This window comes from Sinocyclocheilus grahami, unplaced genomic scaffold, assembly GCF_001515645.1.
Source record: "Sinocyclocheilus grahami isolate Dianchi unplaced genomic scaffold, SAMN03320097.WGS_v1.1 scaffold61.1, whole genome shotgun sequence".
NCBI lineage: Eukaryota > Metazoa > Chordata > Actinopteri > Cypriniformes > Cyprinidae > Sinocyclocheilus > Sinocyclocheilus grahami.
This window is the reverse complement of record NW_015505240.1, coordinates 1,404,323-1,429,656: the sequence shown is the minus strand read 5'-3', so window position 1 is coordinate 1,429,656 and position 25,334 is coordinate 1,404,323. Positions and strand designations below refer to the sequence as shown.

The 25,334-nt window shown below is 34.7% G+C and overlaps 1 protein-coding gene across 1 annotated transcript in view; it reads left to right on the top strand.

Annotated features, from left to right (window-relative positions):
- Positions 1-4,637: 4,637 nt before the first annotated feature.
- Positions 4,638-25,334, top strand: part of LOC107584552 (prolactin receptor-like) — a 36,266-nt gene continuing 15,569 nt past the window's right edge. The window contains exons 1-4 of the mRNA XM_016271219.1: positions 4,638-4,907; positions 18,755-18,848; positions 19,893-20,025; positions 21,280-21,449. Of these exons, the coding sequence (XP_016126705.1) occupies positions 18,785-18,848; positions 19,893-20,025; positions 21,280-21,449 (367 nt within the window). The 5' untranslated portion in view covers positions 4,638-4,907; positions 18,755-18,784. The remainder of the gene's footprint in view (positions 4,908-18,754; positions 18,849-19,892; positions 20,026-21,279; positions 21,450-25,334) is intronic.

The window sequence follows — 25,334 nt, the reverse complement described above, 5'->3', positions numbered from 1 at the left end:
AAGCCACTTTCACTTATAACTTCACTTTATGAGTTCATTTTATGACTTATGCATATGTTTTTGAGCCCCTTCCATCTACCTTTAAACTGGCATGGCTAATCTCTCAGCTGACCAAAGAAACATTATTTGGCAGAGGTCATTGTGTTTTTTGTGCATCTGTTAGGTTCAGATGCTCACAGGCAAACTTGTTTGATCTTTGAGTCATGATTTCTGTCTGCTGGGCACATGGGCTTGAGTCATGTCATGCCACTTGATCATGGGCCGTGGAAAAGTTGAAAAAGTCAAATTTTAGTTTTATAACAGGTGCTCTGGCTCAATGCTTTGATCCTATTCCATTTAAAAAATACTTGAAGTTGGCCTTAAAGGAATAGTTCATCTAAAAATGTGTCATTTTTCACCTTCATGTTGTTCCAAACATTTATTTGTTTTATGGTGTTCTTTTTTAAGTTTGAAAGCTCCAGTGCGCATTCATTGTAACTGCATAGAAAAAAACCTCCTGTATGTTTTTTCCCCCATGCACTTAACTGACTCCGTCTCTGTTTCTCTCAGTGTCTCACTCTAGCTTTTTTCAATTGTAATCTTTATAGTTTTATAGCACTGTGACCTCGGCAAAGCATTGATAACATGATTTTAACCTCGCCTCGGTTTTACACAGTGCTGGTAGGATTTGCACTGAATATTTGAGGATTTGTATACTCTATATTATTTAAGTGCTTGAATATTTTTGTATTTGATTTGATTTCACATGTATAATCCAAATATATATAAAATGTATAAATTAGATTTATAAATGAAGAATAACATAAAATATCAAAGCTTTCTGACACAATTAAAGTGATTCACCTAAAAACTTCCATCACAAAAGCTGATTAATGATGAAGACATAATTAGTTTATACGTCATGATCCCACAACGTTCATTCCAGTTTAATATAATTGGAGGTTAACCTCCAGATGAGTTTGTGTAATATTTTTAATGACTCATGTCCAGAAGAGCTAATTTTGCTGCCTGGTAATTAAATCTATCCGTTTTCTCATCCACTCATTTACCACTACAAATGCACTGAACAGTGGAACTTTGTGACTCAGGATAAGAATTTTTTATAAATTATGTTATTATCTTGACCTAACAAATGCAATTTCATAATTAATTATAATTTAAAAATGCCACTATTAAATAAATGACACATTGGTTAATTTCTTCAGTGATTTTGGGAAATTGAATTTTAGGAATTACTTACAATACACTTAATACAAAATAATTTCTAAAATGTAATAAATCAATTTAAATAAGTACTGTAGATGCAGTTAAGAGTTTTTAGTAATGCATTAAAATCAAAGTGGATAAGATCATATTTAACTTCTATTTAATCTTTTTTCCTCTAGTTGTGAATGTAAGCAGTCACATGTTTTCACAGTCCAATAAACTCAATGTCTTTAGGTTCGATGAGGTCAAGGAGTCTGATAAGTCTTGATAATTTGTAAAACAACACAGAGGTGGTAGGATTTGCATTGAAAATGTATATATACTCTATATTATTTAAGTGGTTGAATCTTTTTATTTTAAATATTTTATTTCATTTCATTTCATTTAAGGAGCCATTTGATGCCAGGGTTTCTTTATCTGAGAAATAAAATTGGAGGAGGTATTTGCTTACTTTTTCTTATCAAACAGCTCTAGCCACGCCTGCTTTAATCCTTTATGTTATATACTGTATGTTTATTGTATTGTTGTGTAATGCAGTTAATTCATTATAAGTCATTCAGTTAAATGTTTAAACCCAGTTAAACATTGATAATAGTGTGAAAACAAGGATTTTTATTTGCCAAACTGCCCAAATTTGGAAGGAGAAAGAATCAGGGTGCTTATAGTCATTCAGAATATGGCAAGAATTTACACCTCATACGCATTAATGAAAAGCTGACCTACAGTTGCCACCCAAAAAAGCATAAAACATTTATGAATGTCATTGCATTAAATAACCAAATATTTGAAAAATCAAGTTTGTTAGGTTTGATTTACAAATACTTTACAAAACTGAGACAAAGAAGAATTTGGACAATTTGTAGAACATATAGTTAATTTGATGCAATATGTGATTACTCTGCTAGGACAAATATGTGAAGAAAGGAACTGACTTCATCTAAAAATCACAGAAACACCTGCTGGTTCAAAATAATTGCAAAAATGACGGGAAAAGTGAAGATAGTTCTAAGAAAAGGTATAGCACATATTTGTTTGCAGATGCAGTTTGGTTTGTTGTCAACTGATACAATTGCTTCTTTTCCATTTTAAGTGCATCTTGATTGTTCAGAAACATTTGGGGCTGATGTTTGTGAAATGCATTTTTGTTTTGTTTTGTGGAACTTACTTGTGGAGCTCTTATTACTGTGGGAAATTTTTAGAAAGTCCAGTTGTCATGGTGAAACATTGTGAAACCTTACTGAAATACATTTCTTTCTTTTTTTTCCCTCGAGTGCACATTAATTATTGTCTTATTTAAGGCTTATTTGTACTGTACACCACCTCTAACCTCATTTGATTTAATTGCTTTCTTTATGGCATAATGGTATGCACCAACCTCAGTCTGAACTTAAATGCCATTGAAATCTTAGGCGGTTGGTGACAGAAAATAAACGTGTAAAATATGTTGTGATGACAGTGAGTTCTCAAGCATAACGTCTAAAATGGGTTTTGGACAAAGTTTTTATATGATTTATTCAGTAATCATTCATATGATTTGTCAAGTTATTTATACTCAAAAAGGCCAGCTTGACTTCTCTTGTGCTTTTTCACTTTTAGACATTCTATTTTAAGTAAGTCTTTTCCCCTCACTTTTCCCTCTCAGCATCCATTTGTCTGGTTTTACCTTGTTTATTTCCTTGAATGTTTTATCCTTAAATACTTTAAACACTTCTCTCCTTATAGAAATTAGGCAGCAGACATTGGTGTTGCCTTTAGCTGTCTTTTCTATAGTCACATGAATCCTGGAGCAACAGGGATCAGGAAACTGTTAATGAAAATGCTTGGAAATATTACCCTATAATGACTTTAAATTTGGTAGCTGTGCCTGTGTGCTTAATTTGCCCTCTTCTATATTAAGTATAAGTTGGTATAATCAGAACAGTGTAGATCCTTGGTGCAAAAATGAGAAACTAGGCAATTAAAAATATTTTAGTCATCATTACTTTTACAGTTTGGCCCAGATCAGAAGATTTATAGCAAACACACCCTTTGATACTAAATGTTTTATTGGTCATGATACCATTCCACGTCCTGATGCTGTGTTTTTCCATGGCTACTAGGAACACTGCAATGTCTCTAAATAGAGGAAGTTCCACAGTATCCTAGTAATCACTCATTTTATTACTATTTCAATAAGACGCACTATGCAGCAAACAAAGTACTCAAGAGCATGATGTGTAGCCTTTATCTCAACAGGTTTTACAGTGTTTGATCAAGAGCAAAACCTGTACAGTCATGTGTTTGGATAGCAAGTACAAGCAGTTTAGAGTCATACAGGATGATCATAAATAACTGCCAGCTGTATATACACATTTAAACAGGTAGTCTATCTATCTATCTATCTATCTATCTATCTATCTATCTATCTATCTATCTATCTATCTATCTATCTATCTATCTATCTATCTATCTATCTATCTATCTATCATCTTGAAGTCACATGAGTCACTAAATTATAAATGATGCAATATTAACAATAAATACCAGGGGAACACTGCATGATTCAGACTTTGTCACAGTGAAATGATAGGCTTTTGTGTGTATATTCTTTCTACACTTTTTGTCTCAAAACCGCAGAGAAAAGCTGGAATGTACCAAACACTTCAGTTGCACGGCAATGCAAATTCTCTCTTTAATGTACCGCTTATAATATTTTGATCAATTTGAGCACAAATTTGACTTTGAAATCACAGACTTTGATTTCTGCGCAGTTACTTCACAAATTTAAAACAAGGGGAGGGATTATAATTGTTAAAAATTAAATAAAAAAATAAGAATAAATAAAAATGTTTTTTTATAGTGGTTAAAATGTGAGTAAATAATATATTAAAAAAATGTAATAAATAATTTAAAGGTAATAAAAATGTGAATAATACATTAAATTATATAAATTAAATAAATTAAGCAAATATATGAATACACATACATACATATATAATTTAAAGGGGTCATATGATGCGGTTTCAAGTTTTCCTTTCTCTTTGGAGTGTTACAAGCTGATTGTGCATAGATAAGATCCCTGAAGTTGCAAAGACTAAAGTCTCAAACCCAAAGAGATATTCTTTATCAAAGTTAAGACTCTGCCACACCCCCTAAAACGGCTCGTTCTAACACGCCCCCACATATCTACCTCACTATGTGGAAATATTTGCATAATGCCGCCCAAATGTTCACGCAAAGAAAGAAGGCGTGTAGTATTATTCTTTTTTTTATGACCAATTCATAAATTTTTACTTATTATTTGAGACTTTTAATCTTTCAATCTTAGTCTTTCAATCTTTAATCCAAGATTATTCATTCATGTATTATGGAAACTACAGCAGAATCTCAGCAGCAGCAGCGCTGACCGAACGCTGAGTACCGGGCGGATGAGATTAAACTGAGCGCAGAGTGGGAGGAGTTGACATGGGAGGAGCTGAGCAGTCAAAGCCACGCCCACCGACAGACAGACCGGTTGGACAGGAGATGCGCATCGCCCGATGGCATTTGATTTACCTGAGAGTTGTAGGAACGCACATCTGCTCAAGACACCAACTAAGCTTTGAGAATGATCGGTTACATAAGCAAGAAAAGCAGAAATCAGCCAGTTCAATGCAGCAAGCCTGCCAGCACGATCACTGAAGCGGGATTGTAGGAGCTCATGATCGCCCTGTGAACAGCAGGTAAGCGCAGAACTGCTACTATTCTGCTCTGAGATCTCGAAAACATTGAATGCTCTTGACTGAGTTTGAATAAGAAAAAAAAGATAGCATTCCTACATAAGTAGCTACTTAACAGGGTTTATTAATACAGGACAGTACCACTGCTACTATTCTGCTCTGAGATCTCGAAAACATTGAATGCTCTTGACTGAGTTTGAATAAGAAAAAAAGATAGCATTCCTACATAAGTAGCTACTTAACAGGGTTTATTAATACAGGACAGTACATTTATATGATCAAAATGTTCTGTTGAATGATTTGACTGAACTACATATTCTGCGTGTAATTAATTAAATTTCACATTTAAATCTGCTTAGTTTAAATATTTCATATTTAAGCCACTTTACTTTGGTTGTTATAGTTAGTTATTAGTTACCAGTAAGAACATGCAGAGTGCTTCATATGGTAACACCTAACTTAACTGCATTTATTCAAGTAAATAGATAGATAGATAGATAGATAGATAGATAGATAGATAGATAGATAGATAGATAGATAGATAGATAGATGCAGGGTAGAAAACGTCACTTTTTGTATAGTTTTATAAGTAGATAAGAAAATCTATATTTATAAAATATTTAAATAAAAAATATATTTTATGTTATGTTTTATTTATACGTTTGACAAGGGTGTTTGTATAAATAAAAAACAAAAAACTGTTCAACTGTTAAATCAGTGTGTAAAATGTTGGCCACCCTTTAGTACAGTGTATTATTTGTTATTATATATTAAAAAATATAGAAAGAATCACTAATCTATGAATCAATATGAGTGAATATGAATGAACTACAGCTGTAAACAATTACATATTAAGTAGCCTGTATGTTACCACTGTGCACTGCTATTATAATTCATTATTATACACTTAACAGGCACTGTGATGTAAAGTGTGATTTTAACCTTTTTGATTTTGGCTTGACCATCAAGTAGCCTCACACTGGGCCAGAATCAGAGCAGCACTTTACAGTATAATTATATTAGCGGGTGGAAAGTGCTGATATAGGCGTTCATTATGTAATGAGCTTTGCATTGGTCTAATCCAGGGAATAAGAGGACAGAATGGCTGTGAAGACTTCAGTGTTCCAGTTTGTCAATGCTCATCAACAGTTTAATAATGGGTGACTTGTTGTGTTTCAAAGTGTTGGTTTGTGGTGTCATATTTGATTCTTTTGTCAGCTGACATTGTAATGCAATTCGAACAGAGGCAGAGATCTCATTTGAATATTGATAGTCTGGAATATTGACAGTTTTCCTAAAACTGATTAATTGAATCAAATGAATTAAATATTTTTTGGGTTGTATTGTTTGCCTTTAGTTTAGACTGAGTTTGTACAAATAGACTTCTTGTGATACTTTTGCTCTATACTGTAATGCTGAATTGAAACTGAACAATTTCTGGTTTCACTTATGGTGATACAATCTTAATTGTTCATGCTGATATGAACAATAAACTGAGGTCAAATAAAGTGTACAGTACGAACAGGAATCAAATTATATTTGTCTTATGTATTTAATATTAATTTGATATTCAGATGCATAAAACCAATCAAACCCAGTGCATGGTGTTGGGTACTGAACGCACAGGAAGAGCTGACAATAGCTTCTTAACCTGTTAAAAGTGAGACCTGACACTTCCTAAGCGGTCATTCAACTTATTGTATCAATGAGAGTCTTTAACACACTTGCATTTAGCTCTGGTTGTTTATTGAGCCGTGTAATAAAACTCCTGCTATCATGATAGTCTGTCTTTTGTTGGTTAGTGCCATCTTGAGGGTCTGGATTGTATAGATAAGTGGCCAACAGTTATATATATATATATAAACAGTTTTGTAACTTTTCATATATATTGCTCTTAAAGTTTTAAAGAGAGGTTTTTGAGTATGTCGGATTATAAAAGTTAGCTTCTATTTAGCACTTACCTATTTCCTGTTCACTTGAACTCATTCACTTCTGCATAATTTGATGCTTTTATTGCTCGGTATCATCGAGCCTATGTGAGGCACAGATCCTATGTCAGAGTGATGATGTTGATGAGTCTTTGCAGACTGTTTGCACTTCTGAGTGAATCATATTTGGAGAGCTGAGTTTATTTAGGAGCAGTAAAAAAAAAAAAAGACGACTGAAATGTAAGTTGTTATTCATTGAAAATTGTTCCTTTTCGTGGAGTTCTCAAATCTCATACTTGATTTTAGAGATCAGAGCTTCGATGGTTAGGAAGATTTTCATTGAATAATTAAATTTCATTTTGTCTAAAAATCCATTATATAGCCTATCAGTAGACTTGATATACAGTGCATTTGGACTACTTTTATTTATGGACTGTTATAGAATTGTTGTCCTTTTTAGAGCTTGACAGATTAATGAAATATACAGTTATAAGTTGTAAAATATATAGACATATAAAAATATATAGTTTTTTACTTTGAGTTTCTGGCAACAACAGCTCCAAAGTTATTACTATGAAGTTTTTTTTTTTTACCATGACAAATTCAGACAGGTGTTCATTTTTCCTCAAGTAGTTTGTGCTATTAATGTAGGAATGTTCTTTGCTATGAAATAATGACTGAACATGACAACAGTGCTTTTGAATTAGAGTTTACATGATTGATTAATGGACATACTGGAACATCAGCCTGGCATTCAGGTAATTCACTGCAATTTGTTGAGCTGATGCCAATTCGGTGCTCACTTTGGGACAAGCTGTCAAAGCCACCCTGAAATTAAATATACCATTTAACATGAGCAGATTAATGCAGTAATACTTAAAGGGGTCATATGATGTTGCTAAAAAGAACATTATTTTGTGTATTTGGTGTAATGAAATATGTTTATGCGGTTTAAGGTTAAAAAAATACATTATTTTCCACATACTGTACATTATTGTTTCTCCTCTATGTCCCGCCTTTCTGAAACGCGTCGATTTTTACAAAGCTCATCGTTCTAAAAAAGCGAGGTGTGCTGTGATTGGTCAGCTATCCAGTGCGTTGTGATTGGCCGAATACCTCAAGCGTGTGACGGAAATGTTACGCCCCTTACCATATTGTGATGATGCCCTGTCAGGCCGGAGCAATGATTCAAAAACATGAAAACCCATTATAAATGAGGCAATCGTTGCATCCAGTGGGGACATAATTATGGATTATAATGACTTATACTGTCTTTTTACGCGTTGCATTGCATCGTGCCGCGTAAACATAAAACCATGTCTGCATTTGTGATCGGAGAAATGACAAACAACAAGCCCTACTCTACACTGCCCAAAAAACTTGCTTAAAAATATATAAAATATAAAAACTCTTTAAATATAAAAAAAACGTACTTACAGTCTTTGAGTCAGAACAGCCGGCATTGTAGTCTACTCTACCAGGATCAGGAAACGGTCCTCCATAAAATGTGCTGCACACATCTGAATATTTGGGTTTAAGTGTTCTGGAACAGTGTTGTAAATACAACTTAACCACTGATTTCTAGTCGTGTCCATTTTTGGAAGGCCAAACAAAGTAGTTTCGCTTTCACAACGAAACAGTGAGCAGAGGCTGGGGGCTAGAGTGAGCAGAGGCGGCGGATTCGACGAAGGAGTGTCCGGAGGGCTTGCGGCATGTGGGGGCATGTTAGAACGAGCCATTTTAGGTAGGCGTGGTTGACTCTTAACTTTTATAAAGAATATCTCTTTGAATTTGAGACTTTAGTCTTTGCAACTTTACAGATCTTCTTTATGCACCAAGACCTTGTAACACTCCAAAGAGAAAGGAAAACTTGAAATCGCATCATATGGCCCCTTTAAATGTACTGTAGATATGTAGGTGGAGCAACCAGGGATGAATCCGTCTTGGTCTTGCAGAAACGTGAATTCACAAACACAAGTGCTGATATATTTTTAGATTACAGGGGAAGATGTCAGAGAGATTGTCCAACTGGTTTTACCGTTAACTTAAAGTGTTCTGTTATTCCAACAACAATGTCCATTTTTATCTATAAACAATTAAGAGTATTTTGGGTTCTGCTCAGTACACGTGCTGCTTCTTCTCTTTGCTTTTTGTATTTCTTAGGCAGCTTGTAAATATAAAGCATGATTTTACATCAAATTCAGATGCATTCAGATACATTAAAAAGATTTTGGCCCTTATCTTTGGGCCAAAAGCCTCTTCATTACTTTGTCACAAATCAAATATGCAGCTACATTAACAATTTGGAAGCATTGATAGTTCACCCAAGCAGGGATAGCAGGCACAGTTCACCCAAAAATCACAATTCTGTCATCATTTACAGTACATAACTTCAAGCAGTTCCAAATCTGTATGACTTTTTTTCTTTTTGAAACCCAAAAGAAGATATTTTCAGAAATGTCATGCTGTTTCAATGTTTTGAATGTGTTGGTATTTTGGACACCATGAACAGTTCTTCAAAATGTCATATTTTTTGATCTGCTGAAGAAAGAAAGTTTTGGAATGGCATGAGGGTTAGTAAATGATGGCTGACTGAATGAATGAATACATTTTTGTATTTATTCATTCATTCATTCATTCATTCACTCACTCACTCACTCATTCATATTTTTCGGTGAACTATCTATGGAAGCCCATTTCCACTTTGGAAGTTTTTTTTTTTTTTCCAAACTCAGAATTGTGCTCACTCACTCACTCATTCATATTTTTCGGTGAACTATGGAAGCCCATTTCCACTTTGGAAGTTTTTTTTTTTTTTCCAAACTCAGAATTGTGAAGGAAAAAAGTCAGAATTGTGAGATAAAAACTCAATTGCACGATATAAACTCTCAGTTGCGAGACAAAAAGTCAGAATTATGAGATTCGCAATTATGAATGTCGCAATTACCTTTTTTTATTCTGTGGCAGAAAAAATAAACAAATTGCGAGATGTAAAACAAACAAGTCTGAATTGTGAGAAAAGTCAGAATTCTGAGTTTATATCGCGCAATTCTGAGGAAAAAGTGAGATAGAAACTCAGAACTGAGATAATTGTGAGATAAAAAGTCACAATTATCCTTTTAATTTTTTAGGCCATGTTGGAAACGAGCTTCCATAGCTATCCCTTTAAGAACAAGGAAGTTCAATAAAGACAAGCTTGTTATTTTATTGCTACAGTTTTGTAAACCAAGTAGTAAATCAAGTGTGTCATTAGTAATTCATCATGAGTTTACACCTTCAATGGGATCTGATTATACCTGAATGACGACAGACTATTTGAGATATTTGTGTTAAAGGGATAGTTCACCCAAAAATGAAAATTTGATGTTTATCTGCTTACCCCCAGGGTATCCAAGATGTAGGTGACTTTGATTCTTCAGTAGAACACATATGATGATTTTTAACTCCAGCCGTTGCAGTCTAACAGTCGTATAATGCATGGCAATGGTAACAAAATATATGAGAGTAAAAAAAACATGCACAGACAAATCCAAATTAAACCCTGCAGCTCGTGACGACACACTGATGTCCTAAGACACACGAAATCGATTGGTTTGTGCCAGAAATCGAGCAGTATTTATATAAATTTTTACCTCTAATACACCACTATGTCCAACTGTCTTTGGGTATGCGCAGGCATCTGGTGCGTGAGGTGTGTACGCGCTCTGGCATAGTTTACGCAAGCGCCGGAAGTGATCTCTCGCGCGTATACGTCACTCATTGTTTACACAGTGCACAGTCATTGTAGGTACGACGGCTAATCAAAATGGTACTTACTTGCGCTTATTCGGATTGTTCAAACCGACTTAAAACTAAAAGATTACGTTCTCTCACGCGAACTCATTCGGGAGTGGTGACTTTCCACGTATTCCCAACTTCTGAGCCTGCTCGTCTGAAGTTATGGTTGATTGCTCTTCGGCTGGATATCAACACACACCCATTAACGTAGACTACGCCAGAGCGCGTACACACCTCACGCACCGGATGCCATGCATGCGCCCAAAGACAGTTGGACATAGTGGTGTATTAGAGGTAAAAAATGATATAAATACTGTTCAGTTTCTGGCACAAACTGATTTGTCTTTGCATGTTTTTTTTACTCATGGATTTTGTTACCATTGCCATGCATTATACGACTGAAAGACTGCAACGGTTAAAGTTAAAAATCATCATATGTGTTCTACTGAAGAAACAAAGTCACTTACATCTTGGATGCCCTGGGGGTAAGCAGATAAACATCAAATTTTCATTTTTGGGTGAACTATCCCTTTAATTAGTCTTACGCAGTTATCGCTGCCCACCTGAATGACTAGATATGCCCCCAGAGACACAGGTCCACCTGTCAACAATGTAATGATCCTAATCCCTAACATTAGTCTGGATTTACCTCATGGCCGATCACTTTTCAGGTCTATGTCACCCACACTAGTGCAACACTACACCTCTGAGGAGGAGACGGTTTGGATCTGGCTTGCTCTGGATGGTTGTGCATTGTGCAACTGGCACAGAGTTTTGCTGCGGGGGCTGGAAAACAGTATTTGAAAGAACAACACACTGTAGACTCACAAATGCCTGACAATGGCAAACTGTCAGGAAAAAATAGTGTTAATCGACCGTGAACGTTTTTATTTGAGAGCATCTTTGAAAGTTGCTTCCTGCTGTGGTTTTCCACTGAATTCTGGATAATATCTAAACAGATGGCCCCTTTTCTAGGAAATCTTTAATTATGTTTCTTGGGCAGATGTTTTGCATGTGACAACATGCCCTATGTACACTGAAAAAATTGGTGTGGAAACAGTTTTCACTGAGAAATTGCTAGTAAATTTCACAAATAATTACAAGAACCAAACCTGTGGGGGGAAAAAAGGTAATTGCGACCTATCTTACAATTCAGGGAAAAAAAAGTCAGATTTGTGAGATATTACGGAGCCCCGCACATGGCATGCAGGAAAAAAATAGTAGGCTAAATCGTGTGCACGATTTACTATTTCGTTCCCTCGATTTATAAATTGTGCGCACGATTGACTAATTCGTTCCTTCGATTTATAAATTGTGCAGACGATTTACTGATTCGTTCCCTTGATTTGCTAAATCGTGCACACGATTTATAAATTGAGAGAACAAATTAGTAAATTGTGCGCACGATTTAGCAAATCGAGGGAACGAATCAGCAAATTGAGGGAACTAAATAGTAATTGTGTGCACGTTTTAGTACATCGAGGGAACGAATTAGTAAATTGTGCGCACGATTCATTTATTTTTTCTTGCATGTCATGTGCGGGGCTCCGTAAGATGAGAAAAATAATCATAATTGTGAGATAAAACTCACAATTGTAAGAAAAAAAGTCAGAATTATGAGATAAAAAGCATTTATTTAGTTTTTTATTCTGTGGCAGAAACACTACAGAACAAAACAGAATTGACCCTTCGCAGGGAGTTTGATTGACAGGCGATTTAACCAATCATAATGCTGAATCAGCCATTTTGTCCGACAAACAATCCAGACAGGAGAGTAGATTAACATTCGTGGATTTGAACTTGAAAAATGGTATATATTGATGCTTTTCCGCAGTTGAAACAAAATACCCTCTGATGTTCATTCATGTTTATTTTGTACTATAACTAGTAAAGAGGAAGAGATGATCGGTTCACGTGCTGCTTGAACGGTGGTGCTACAACGATCTGTCACGACACATTAAAGAGCCATATTTCTTGTATGTATTTATTGTTTGAATTTGTTTGCATTTATTGTTTGAATTTCTTAAAAAATGACCAAATTGGAAAGCTGAGACTTTATTTAATACCAAAAGTAACCTGCTCTGTGTTGTTTTTCGGCACGTTGCCAGTTCCCTCTTTGCTCTGCGATGTATTTTTCAGTGCGTGAGAACATGATGTGGCGTGAGAGTGACATGGCTTGTTGAACGTAGCAACAGTAACTAAGGGGGGCAGGTCTTTGCGAAGGGTCGATTGCAAAATGTAAACTTAGAATTGTAATTTTTTTAATTTAGAAAAACTTACATAGTTAATAAAAACTAAGATTTCTTTCCCTCTTACTTTCTTGTTTGTGTACAGTGCAATATTTTAGTGTCAATGCTTTTAATAGCCATACAAATTGAAACATTATAGGGTTTAATCGCATACAGGTAACTCTGGATTTCCTGAAGCAAACAAACAATGATGTTCTTTTCTCATAATAAGGGCTCTAATGCACTCCTGCTGGCATATGATGATTCACGACCTTGGCATTTTTTCTGGCAAGAGGTCCAGAATAGAAGTGAAAAATGCATTTTATTTTATTTCGTTGCAATGACTACCATCGCCATGTCATCTTTTTTCTGAATAGCTGTTGTACCGTCTTGAGTGATAGGTTAAATGGTAAATATAGCCATCCTAATTGGAAAATTGTACTTGCTGTCTGTGGTAGATGTGTGCTGAGACAACCCACATAACCTCTCTACTCTGTAACGATATAAACATGCACCCAACATGACTGTCATTCATTTATATTCATGAATGACTCCTAATTTATATGTAGTTAGTAAAAACAGATTTGAGCATTGGAAGTTAACATTCTGTATTTTCTTATTCCATATTTATGTGCGTAGTTTTTTTATGTTTAGTAATCTACAAAACATTTTTAATAATTTTAAAGTCTCTTATACTCACCAAGGCTGCATTTGTATGACAAAAAATACGGTAAAAATTGTAATATTATGAAATAGTTTTTCAATTTAAAATAACCATTTTTGATTTGAATATATTTTAAAATCTAATTTATTCCTGTGATGCAAAGCTGAATTTTCAGCAGCCATTATGCCAGTCTTCAGTGTCACATGATCCCTCAGAAATCATTCTAATATGCTGATTTGATGCTCAAGAAACAACATTTCTTACTATTATTAATGTTGAAAACCGTTTTGCTGCTTAATATTTTTGTGGAAGCTGTGACACATTACCATTCAAAAGTTAAGATTTTTTTTAAAAAGTGAGAGAGAGAGAGAGAGAAATATGTTTTTCCTGCAAGCATGTGACACTGAAGACTGGAGTAAAGGCTGCTCCAGGAATAAATTATAGTCAAAAAACAAAACAAAATTAACATAGAAAACAGTTCTTTTAAGCTGTAATATTATTTTTTTAAATTACTGCTTTTACTGTATTTTTGCTCAAATAAAAGCAGCATTGATGAGCATAAGAGACATTTTTCAAAAACATTTAAAATAAAAAAATCTTAATTATTCCAACCCTTTGACTGGTAGTGTATATAATTAATACTCATTAGCCTAAGTATAGTTTAACACAATACGTTAGTTCCACGCAATTCACAGTGCAAATGTTAAACCTCCTGTAGGTAAAATGATGGGGCAAAATTAGATCAGGTAATCCTCCTAGATCTTTTCATAACTTTAACCTGAGAACATTAATTCCTAATGCCTAAAAGTTATTTGCTCTCTCTCTCACTCTCTCTTTTCCCCTCATTTGCTATCTGTCATATTTACATCTATCTCAATCTGCATTCCTAATATCATGCTTTCCATGTGCTTAGTGCTTATTTTTGTCATCAGATTAATGGTAGGCTGGAGATTAAGCCGATTCTGCAGAGGTGTCAGATGCCTAATATATTTGCATATTATTTCCATACTTACACTGGGAGCACTTAATATCATAAAGTGACAGAAACTGATACGTTAAATGAGAAAACAGCCTGCATGACAAAGCAGAAAATAAACATTCAGATTGATTGATTAGCTTGTGTTCTCATGCCACAGTTGGCGCAGCTTGAATTAATTCTCAAGACTAAATTCTAATGAAAACAATTCATGCATAATTCATGTCTATTTAGTTTCCAGAGAATTTTCTGTCATATTTTGCTAGTATGAGTCAGGACTGGTTGTCTTCTGACAGTTCGTGTTTCTATGCGTTACACAAATGAGCTCAAGTCAGAGGTGCATAGGTCGTGGCCTCATCCATCCAGATATTTTTGCGATATCATTTGAGATTTATTAGTATGGCCATTAATTGGAAAGATGTGCAATTGATTTAGACTTTACAGAGCTCAGTTACATGCACAGGCAAACTTTGAGGTTTTTGCAAGTTGATTCAAAGCCATTGGTAACATGCTTAAGTTTTGAATAGTTTTTCCTGACAAAAAAGATTAAGTAGAAACCTAAATTGCACAGTGAATGTGAGTGTTCTGATGTTTGTTTGATCCTACACATTATATCGTAGATGTAGTATTTCACTAAATTTTTGGCATTGCTGTTGCTTATTTTTCACTCAAAACCTTGGCATATAACTTACTCAGCACATTGAAAGTACCGGTATTTATTTATTTTTACTGAATCTGGTCAGTAGGCAACCACCCAAATGTTTCCTATTTGTTAAAACACTTGAGATCCAATTAGAGTAAATGTAGTATTTCACTAAATTTTTGGCATTGCTGTTGCTTATTTTTCACTCAAAACCTTGGCATATAACTTACTGAGCACATTGAAAGTACCGGTATTTATTTATTTTTTTACTGAATCTGGTCAGTAGGCAACCACCCAAATGTTTCCTATTTGTTAAAACACTTGAGATCCCTCAATTCAAATCCTTCTAACATACTCTGGTGTTTCTTTGGCTCTGTAAATTTACATAGTGCCAATAACATTAGTGCCAAAAGTGATCAGTGATTTACTAAAACTTTACAGTGTAGCTTGCCTAGTCTTGGCTGCTCAGATTGTTCATGACTATTCATTAGAGAAATTCACCTTTTTTGCTCTGACCTTTCTTTTTTTCTTTTTTTTTGTCCTGTTGACTTCTGCTCATGTTTAATTCATAGTTAAAGTAGGAAAATTCCATTCCGATTTCTTAATTTTACCAAAATAAAGAAAGAAAAAAGAAAGAAAGAAAAATTCTAAAATGATATAAATTATTATATATTGCATGTGTAACAGTTTAGTGGCACATTAAAGGTGATATTGTCAATATATAATGTCATGTTTTTGAGTTACAAGATTTTTTGTAAAACTGCTACAGTATGTCATAATTGTTCAACCCCTATTCAACATTGCTGTTTTTAAAGGGAACTGTAATTTTTAATAATTTTATAATGTTTCCTGAGGTGCATTTATAATGTTAGTATAATTTTGACATAAAAATTTGTCATAATTTAAAAATAAAAGGACATTTTCTACTAGGGGTGAGCCATATCATACCGTCCACGATAATACCGGTATAATTTTTTACATGGTAAAAAGATTGTCATATCGCGATATCAATGATATAGCGACATCATGATGTATGGCGGATATACGTTCCCTAGCACGCACAACAACAACCCCACAAACCCAGTAGGTGTGTTCGACTTGAAGCAGCGCTGCGCAGACTGATCGGCGTATGACATTAAAGTATTGCGAGAGTGGTTCTAGAGCACATTGGAGCGCACACTCTTACCTTCAAAAATAGGCGAGGTGCATATCTTTAGCGAAGTGGCGCGGTGAGACGCTTCTGAAACATGCCACGGCTCCGCTGGTGTAAACACAAGCATTGACCGTAAAGGCCTGGGTATACTTCACTTTCCGCATTCTGTTCCGTCTCGCGCACAGCCACGTCAGCAAAGCTTTCAAAGTATACTCAACCACGGATGAGCGCGGACGAACGAGCTCGACACATATGCGCAGTACCACCTACTCTTGTCTCAACATTCACCTCGCGGATGCACTGTTGTACGCGCACCATCCGCGCAGTCTCAAAAAATTGCCTGCACGAAAAATTGGCCTTAACGCGCCGCAAATAATGGAAAATGCCCTTCATTTAGTTTGCCCTAATAAATGCTGCTGCCTGCCAGCTGCAATCACCAATAAAACATTGTTCCATGTTTTTATTTTCTATATCGTCATAAATATCGTTATCGCAAATATTCTTGAAATATCATGATATCATTTTGAGGCTATATTGCTCACCCCTATTTTCTACCCTGATCTTAGTCCTCTGATTTGAACACTCTGTTGGAAGTGGCGTGTCTGCTGTGAGACTTCAATGGAAACACCCGTTGCTATGACTGGTTAACATATTTGCATATGAAATAAGTATTACGTTTGGAGCTCTATCAAAAACTTTTTCTATGTTTTTACTATTACAGGTTTAGGGGTAGGTTAAGGGGTCTAAAAATCTAAATCACTTATCGATAAAATGATAAAAATGCATTGATACAAATATCTTAATGAAATAAAAGATTCGTAAATATTTTACGTTTTTTTTAGCTGTTCGTAGCAATTTTTTTTAGTCCAATGATCCTTTATTGCTCTTCTGTCCTTCTCATGTCACTAACCCTCCAGTGGGCGGGGCCAAAGACGTTATGATGTAGAAGTAGGCGTTGATCTGATTCTGCAGAGGGAGGCTTTCACCACACTATGACGTCATAATGTGACAAAATCTGAAACGAGTCGTTTTCTGATATTGGTTTCAATAAAAGCTGTTTTAGACTAACAAGCAAGTTTTGAGCTCTGAAACTCACAAGATGTTTTTACAGTACAATGACACATCAAGAAAAATTGGATTTCTCAATTCATGACCCCTTTAAGTCACTTGTTTGTATGGTAGGGCACAAAACTGTTAAAACACAAGTAAGAATTTGGAAAGCCTATAACAAAACTTAACTAGCTTGAGCTGTTACACATACATACATTTAGCCAATGAATGTGCTGAAGTTGAGTAGCAATAAGTCATAAGTCAAAAGAGCTCTCACAAAAGTATAGAGAATAAATTGTATTTTGTTTCCCATTTAAAAGCTTAACATTTGGAAATTTGTTTAGCTGTGTGTCTGTTATAGCTCAAGTTGAAAATTGTTTCCATAGACCTTTAAAACTTTGATTGGAGGCATGAATCTGTCTGCCTTTTTTATTAGTTGAGCAATTCATTCTGAAAGTTTCACATATGCCAATAACAGTATTTGGGCCCGAAAGGGGATGTTGAAAAGCAGAGTTTAAAACATTTGCCTCAAGGTTGTAAACACACAAAAATACCCTATAAAAGTAGTGGAAAATTTCCCAGACTAAGAGATAGTGCTCTTTTACATGCTGCTTTGGCCATGTAAAATGTAGAAAGTGGCAGTTTGATGACCACTATATTTTTAACTGGTAAGCAGTTGGTTGCAAAACCTCATGAAATATAGATTTACCTTTCAAGTTTACAGTAACTAAATGAGCTTGGTTGATCAGAATTGCTTTGTTCTCTAAAATCAAACAGATCATGATTCATATTGTCCTTTGATAAGAAGTACTGAAGGAACAAATGATTGAGAAAGTGTTGAAAGGTGCAGACGTGATGGATAGGTATTGTTTATGTCCAGTGAGTGACAAAGGACATATTTGATTATTGTGAAACCACATCCTGTCATAAGTACAAAGTCTTTAGTTTGATGTATAGATAAAAACATTTTTGCAAAAACACCTTGTCCCAACTTCCTGGAAGAATATTTGCACACAAACAAAAATGATGAAATCTGATCTGAACAAACAAACAAACAAACAATCCAACAAATGCTAATTCAGAAACATGTTTTCATTTGATTTGATTGGATGTGAACTAGAACTGCATTTTTTTTAATGGTCATATTCATAAAATATCAGAAGTGGGATATTTAACTGCTCTGGTCTGTGAGTAGTTTTTCAGGCGACAATGAAAATTTTCTAAGTGAGTTCAGTGTGTGTTTTATTTTAATGGTCCCACGTACTATATACAGTATCTTATGTTTATACTAAAACACAGATGGTTCATAGACATGCAAATCAATTACAGTTACTGTAGTGTATCTACTCTCTTCAACAACCTCTATTTTAGTATATCTTTCATCATACAGATCTAATATCTCACTTTTCCTCTCTTGTCTCTCACTGACAGATCTAAGGAGTTCAGAAGCCACGAGGGACGATGAGGAACTCTGGGGCCGTGCTGATTTTGACCTTTATTGCCAAATTAATATCGCAAGCAGCAGGTGAGCAGTGTTAGGAGTTCTGTTATATCGCTTTTAAACCTATAGTAAGCAGTACAACCTGACTAACTTCATCTTCACACATACTGTACACTGCTGTTTAAAATTTTGGGGTCAGTATGGTTTTTTTAAAGACATGAATGCTTTTATTCAGCATTTAATTGACACAAAATGACAGTGAAGACATTTATAATGACAAAAAAAGGTTCTATTTCATATAAATGCTTTTGAATTTTATATTCAAAGAATATATCACAGTTTTCACAAAAATATTAAGCAGCAACTGTTTATAACATTGATAAGAAATATTTCTTGAACAGCAAATCAACATATTAGAATGATTTCTGAAGGATCATGTGACACTGCAGACTGCGGTAATTATGCTGAAAATTCAGCTTTGCATCACAGGAATAAATTACATTTTAACATATATTAAAACACTATGTTACTGTTTTTACTGTATTTTTAGTCAAATAAATGCAGTCTTGGTGAGCATAAGATATTTCTTTCAAAAGCATTTAAAAATCTTACTGACCCCCTCAAACTTTCAAACAGTCGTGTACATATATGGACTTGCCATACATTTTTGTTTAGATCAGTGTTTTATATTTTTTATATTTATTCAAATAAAAATGGTGTATACTATATTAAAAGAGCGAGATCTCACAGCATTGATGTTACCTCTGTGTCAACCTCACTATTTAAAGATATTTAAGTAAAATGCTAGATCAAATTCTCACGTTGTGATACTTTGATATATACTATGGTACTGAATGATTACCATATTTAAGTACCATGCTATTTACATGTACTTAAAAGAATAACATGGTTGTTTTTTGTTAGTATATTCGATGAACAATGTAAGCCATATTAATGTAACACGAAGCAAACAAATTTGCGTAAATCCTACATTTTCGAATGTGAAACTTTACATATGAATAGTCGTATGTATGTTTCAGACAGAAAAATACCTATTTTACAAAAGGTTAATGTAACATGATGTTGAATTCAACTAATGTACTCTAAATGGGCACTATATATCCATAGGTGTCAGTCGGCCAGGCAAACCCAGACTCACAAGCTGTCGCTCTCCAGAGAAGGAGACCTTCACATGCTGGTGGGAACCTGGAGGTGATGGAGGCCTGCCAACCACCTACGCCCTCTACTACCATCTAGAAAAGTCAGTCTCTCTTCTACCTTTTCCCTTTCTAGAGCCAAGAAAGTATTTCTTTATTATCTTGAGAGTAGACTCAGTCTCAGTTTCTCTGCCATGTGTTTATTACTTTCTGTTTCTGAGCGCATATGTGAAATAATCAGAAAGCATACATGATATACCTCCAGCCAACACACACGTCAAATATAAAACTCCTCAGATTTTCACCAGAGCAGATCCTTGTTAGTGCCATGAAGTGTTATGCCAACATTACAGCTTTGAGATTCAGCAAGTACTGTACACAAACCCAATAACGTGTAATACTGCACCAAATGGAGTTCATAGAAATAGTGATGTGTTTTTTTAAGAGCAAATTTTCTTTCCTGCATTGACAAGCATTGACTGAAGCAGCATTTTCATCATCATAAAATGACTGTAAAAAAGACTGTATTTTAATTGCATATAACTAAAATAAAATAAAAAAGGTTTATTTTGTCAACTTTAAGGAGTACACTAGTACTCTATATACAATACTGTTTGAAGATTTTTTTTAAGATGTTTCTTATGCTCGCCAAATCTGTATTCATTTCATCAAAAATACAGTAAAAGCGTAATAATGTGAAATAACTGGTTTCTATTTGAATATATTTTAAAATGTAATTTATCCCTGTAAAGCAAAGTTGAATTTTCAGCATCATTACTCCAGTCTTCAGCGTCACATGATCCTACAGAAATCAGTCTAATATGCACATGATTTGGTGCACAAAAACATAAACATTTATTTTAAAAGTTGAAAAATTGTGCTGCTTAATATTTTCATAGAAACCATGATAATGTATTCAGGATTCTTTGATTAATTAAAAAAATATATATATTTCATTTGAAATTTATTTTTTTTTAAAAGTATTTGTCACTTTTGATTAATTTCATCCTTGCTGAACAGAAGTATTAATATCTTTAAAAACGTTTTGTATGGTAGTATAGATTAGCATCAAAGCTAATAGACATGGCCAAAATGCCATCAGTTTCTTTTCAACCCAAACATAATAAATGTACTGAGCAAGATTAATTAATATTTTTATGATATCAACATGAGTATTATTGTCGGCATGTTCATCACCAAAATACTGTTTATCTGTTTAGGAGTGCAAGTTTTTCCACTTTGCTTTTAAATTGTCACAGTGTTCAGACACAAACTAGCTGTAGAAATGTTTGTATTTTTTATTTCGGTGTCTAATTTGTATAAGTGTAAACGTGTCTGTTGATATCTCTCATATGCAGCTCAGAAACGGTCTATGAGTGCCCAGATTACAGAACCGCGGGCGAGAACTCGTGTTTCTTCAACAAAAACGACACATCGCTTTGGGTCAACTACAACATCACTGTGGTGGCCACCAACGCCCTGGGGAAGAACATTTCAGACCCCGTGGAGGTGGATGTGGTCTATATAGGTATGCTTATGTGTTTCTGTCATCAACTCATTTGAACGTACTATTTGTACTGCACCACCCACTCTATTTATTTATCATCTCTGTTTATTTCTCTTATTCCGTCCCACTCACATTATGCTCTTTCCAGCATGATGTGTCATTTGTTTGTTAGTTACATAACAGACAGTACAGACCACTGTTGCAGATTGTCATCAGTAAGAGGAAAGTTATTGCTGCCTGTCTGGGTTCACTGTTGCGAAAGAGCATTATTTTGTCCTTTGGGTCTTAAAACATTACACACCATTTTCATCGGTCACATGTTCTCTACAAGCATTGACTGAAGCAGCATTTTCATCATCATAATGAAACATCACTATTTTGGGGCCACCCCCCCAAAGGGGGGTAGTATATGGTAGTATAGATTAGCATCAAAGCTAATAGACATGGCCAAAATGCCATCAGTTTCTTTTCAACCCAAACATAATAAATGTACTGAGCAAGATTAATTAATATTTTTATGATATCAACATGAGTATTATTGTCGGCATGTTCATCACCAAAATACTGTTTATCTGTTTAGGAGTGCAAGTTTTTCCACTTTGCTTTTAAATTGTCACAGTGTTCAGACACAAACTAGCTGTAGAAATGTTTGTATTTTTTATTTCGGTGTCTAATTTGTATAAGTGTAAACGTGTCTGTTGATATCTCTCATATGCAGCTCAGAAACGGTCTATGAGTGCCCAGATTACAGAACCGCGGGCGAGAACTCGTGTTTCTTCAACAAAAACGACACATCGCTTTGGGTCAACTACAACATCACTGTGGTGGCCACCAACGCCCTGGGGAAGAACATTTCAGACCCCGTGGAGGTGGATGTGGTCTATATAGGTATGCTTATGTGTTTCTGTCATCAACTCATTTGAACGTACTATTTGTACTGCACCACCCACTCTATTTATTTATCATCTCTGTTTATTTCTCTTATTCCGTCCCACTCACATTATGCTCTTTCCAGCATGATGTGTCATTTGTTTGTTAGTTACATAACAGACAGTACAGACCACTGTTGCAGATTGTCATCAGTAAGAGGAAAGTTATTGCTGCCTGTCTGGGTTCACTGTTGCGAAAGAGCATTATTTTGTCCTTTGGGTCTTAAAACATTACACACCATTTTCATCGGTCACATGTTCTCTACTGTGTTATGCCATAAAACTAATTTTTTACCAGTCTAAAAATTAAGATTCTTGTTGTTTACTTTTAGTAGCAATTTTAGTTTTATCCCGCACAGTTTGCCATGTCAAGTTCCTTCGATTTGACGTTTTGTTCGCTCAGTGCAATTCCGTCTTATCATTAACTAGTGTGTACAACTATAACTGAGACTAAACTTTAACTAATGTTTTTATTTATGCTGAAGGGGCGAAACATTCTTTCACAATACGAAGCACACTTTTCTGTTCTTTCTTTCTTCCTTCTTCAGCAAGTTTGCGTGCGAAGGTCACTGGAAACTGGAAACCAACTAGTTTTGTGTGTTAGTGCCGAATTTTACAAAAGATAAGCAAAAAAGAAAATGATGTAATTTACTCACCCTCATGCGGTTCCAAAACTGCATGACTTTTTTTTTACATGGGATGTTTTATAAAAAACTCTCACAGCAACTATTTTCTGTATAATCAAAGCATTAAGTTACTATAGGTGCTATCAAGATCCAAAACTGGTTTGCAAAATAAGCAAATGAGACTTGATAGCTACAGTGGTTAGCTGTGACTTATATTTCAGTCTGTTCCTCATACAAAGCTATGGCTTTAAGAGACTTGTAAGGGACATATGGACTCTTTTATGGTGCTTTTCTGTCCTGTTTGGAGTTTGACAGGCCCTGGTTACTGTATGATTCCATTATACTCTATGGAAAAGTGTAAACATTCAGCAAAGTTCCATGGAAGAAAGAACAATATACAGGTTTGATACAACATGAGGTTGAGAATGACAGACTTTTTTTGGGGCAAATTTTACTTTAACATTTAAAATGGTGTGGCTCTACACTATCATTCAAAATTTTGGAGTCTTTTTTTATTGAGCAAGGGCACAGTAAATTAATCAAAAGTGACAGAAAAAGACCTATACGTTGTTACAAAATATTTCTATTTCAAATAAATGCTGTTCTTCTGAACTGTATGTATAGCAAAAAATCATGTATGTGTATCAACTGTTTTCACAATGATAATAAGTCATGTCAGCATGTTAGAATGATTTCTGGAGGATCATGTGACTGTATTCATTTCATCAAAAATACAGTAAAAGCGTAATAATGTGAAATAACTGGTTTCTATTTGAATATATTTTAAAATGTAATTTATCCCTGTAAAGCAAAGTTGAATTTTCAGCATCATTACTCCAGTCTTCAGCGTCACATGATCCTACAGAAATCAGTCTAATATGCACATGATTTGGTGCACAAAAACATAAACATTTATTTTAAAAGTTGAAAAATTGTGCTGCTTAATATTTTCATAGAAACCATGATAATGTATTCAGGATTCTTTGATTAATTAAAAAAATATATATATTTCATTTGAAATTTATTTTTTTTTAAAAGTATTTGTCACTTTTGATTAATTTCATCCTTGCTGAACAGAAGTATTAATATCTTTAAAAACGTTTTGTATGGTAGTATAGATTAGCATCAAAGCTAATAGACATGGCCAAAATGCCATCAGTTTCTTTTCAACCCAAACATAATAAATGTACTGAGCAAGATTAATTAATATTTTTATGATATCAACATGAGTATTATTGTCGGCATGTTCATCACCAAAATACTGTTTATCTGTTTAGGAGTGCAAGTTTTTCCACTTTGCTTTTAAATTGTCACAGTGTTCAGACACAAACTAGCTGTAGAAATGTTTGTATTTTTTATTTCGGTGTCTAATTTGTATAAGTGTAAACGTGTCTGTTGATATCTCTCATATGCAGCTCAGAAACGGTCTATGAGTGCCCAGATTACAGAACCGCGGGCGAGAACTCGTGTTTCTTCAACAAAAACGACACATCGCTTTGGGTCAACTACAACATCACTGTGGTGGCCACCAACGCCCTGGGGAAGAACATTTCAGACCCCGTGGAGGTGGATGTGGTCTATATAGGTATGCTTATGTGTTTCTGTCATCAACTCATTTGAACGTACTATTTGTACTGCACCACCCACTCTATTTATTTATCATCTCTGTTTATTTCTCTTATTCCGTCCCACTCACATTATGCTCTTTCCAGCATGATGTGTCATTTGTTTGTTAGTTACATAACAGACAGTACAGACCACTGTTGCAGATTGTCATCAGTAAGAGGAAAGTTATTGCTGCCTGTCTGGGTTCACTGTTGCGAAAGAGCATTATTTTGTCCTTTGGGTCTTAAAACATTACACACCATTTTCATCGGTCACATGTTCTCTACTGTGTTATGCCATAAAACTAATTTTTTACCAGTCTAAAAATTAAGATTCTTGTTGTTTACTTTTAGTAGCAATTTTAGTTTTATCCCGCACAGTTTGCCATGTCAAGTTCGTTCGATTTGACGTTTTGTTCGCTCAGTGCAATTCCGTCTTATCATTAACTAGTGTGTACAACTATAACTGAGACTAAACTTTAACTAATGTTTTTATTTATGCTGAAGGGGCGAAACATTCTTTCACAATACGAAGCACACTTTTCTGTTCTTTCTTTCTTCCTTCTTCAGCAAGTTTGCGTGCGAAGGTCACTGGAAACTGGAAACCAACTAGTTTTGTGTGTTAGTGCCGAATTTTACAAAAGATAAGCAAAAAAGAAAATGATGTAATTTACTCACCCTCATGCGGTTCCAAAACTGCATGACTTTTTTTTTACATGGGATGTTTTATAAAAAACTCTCACAGCA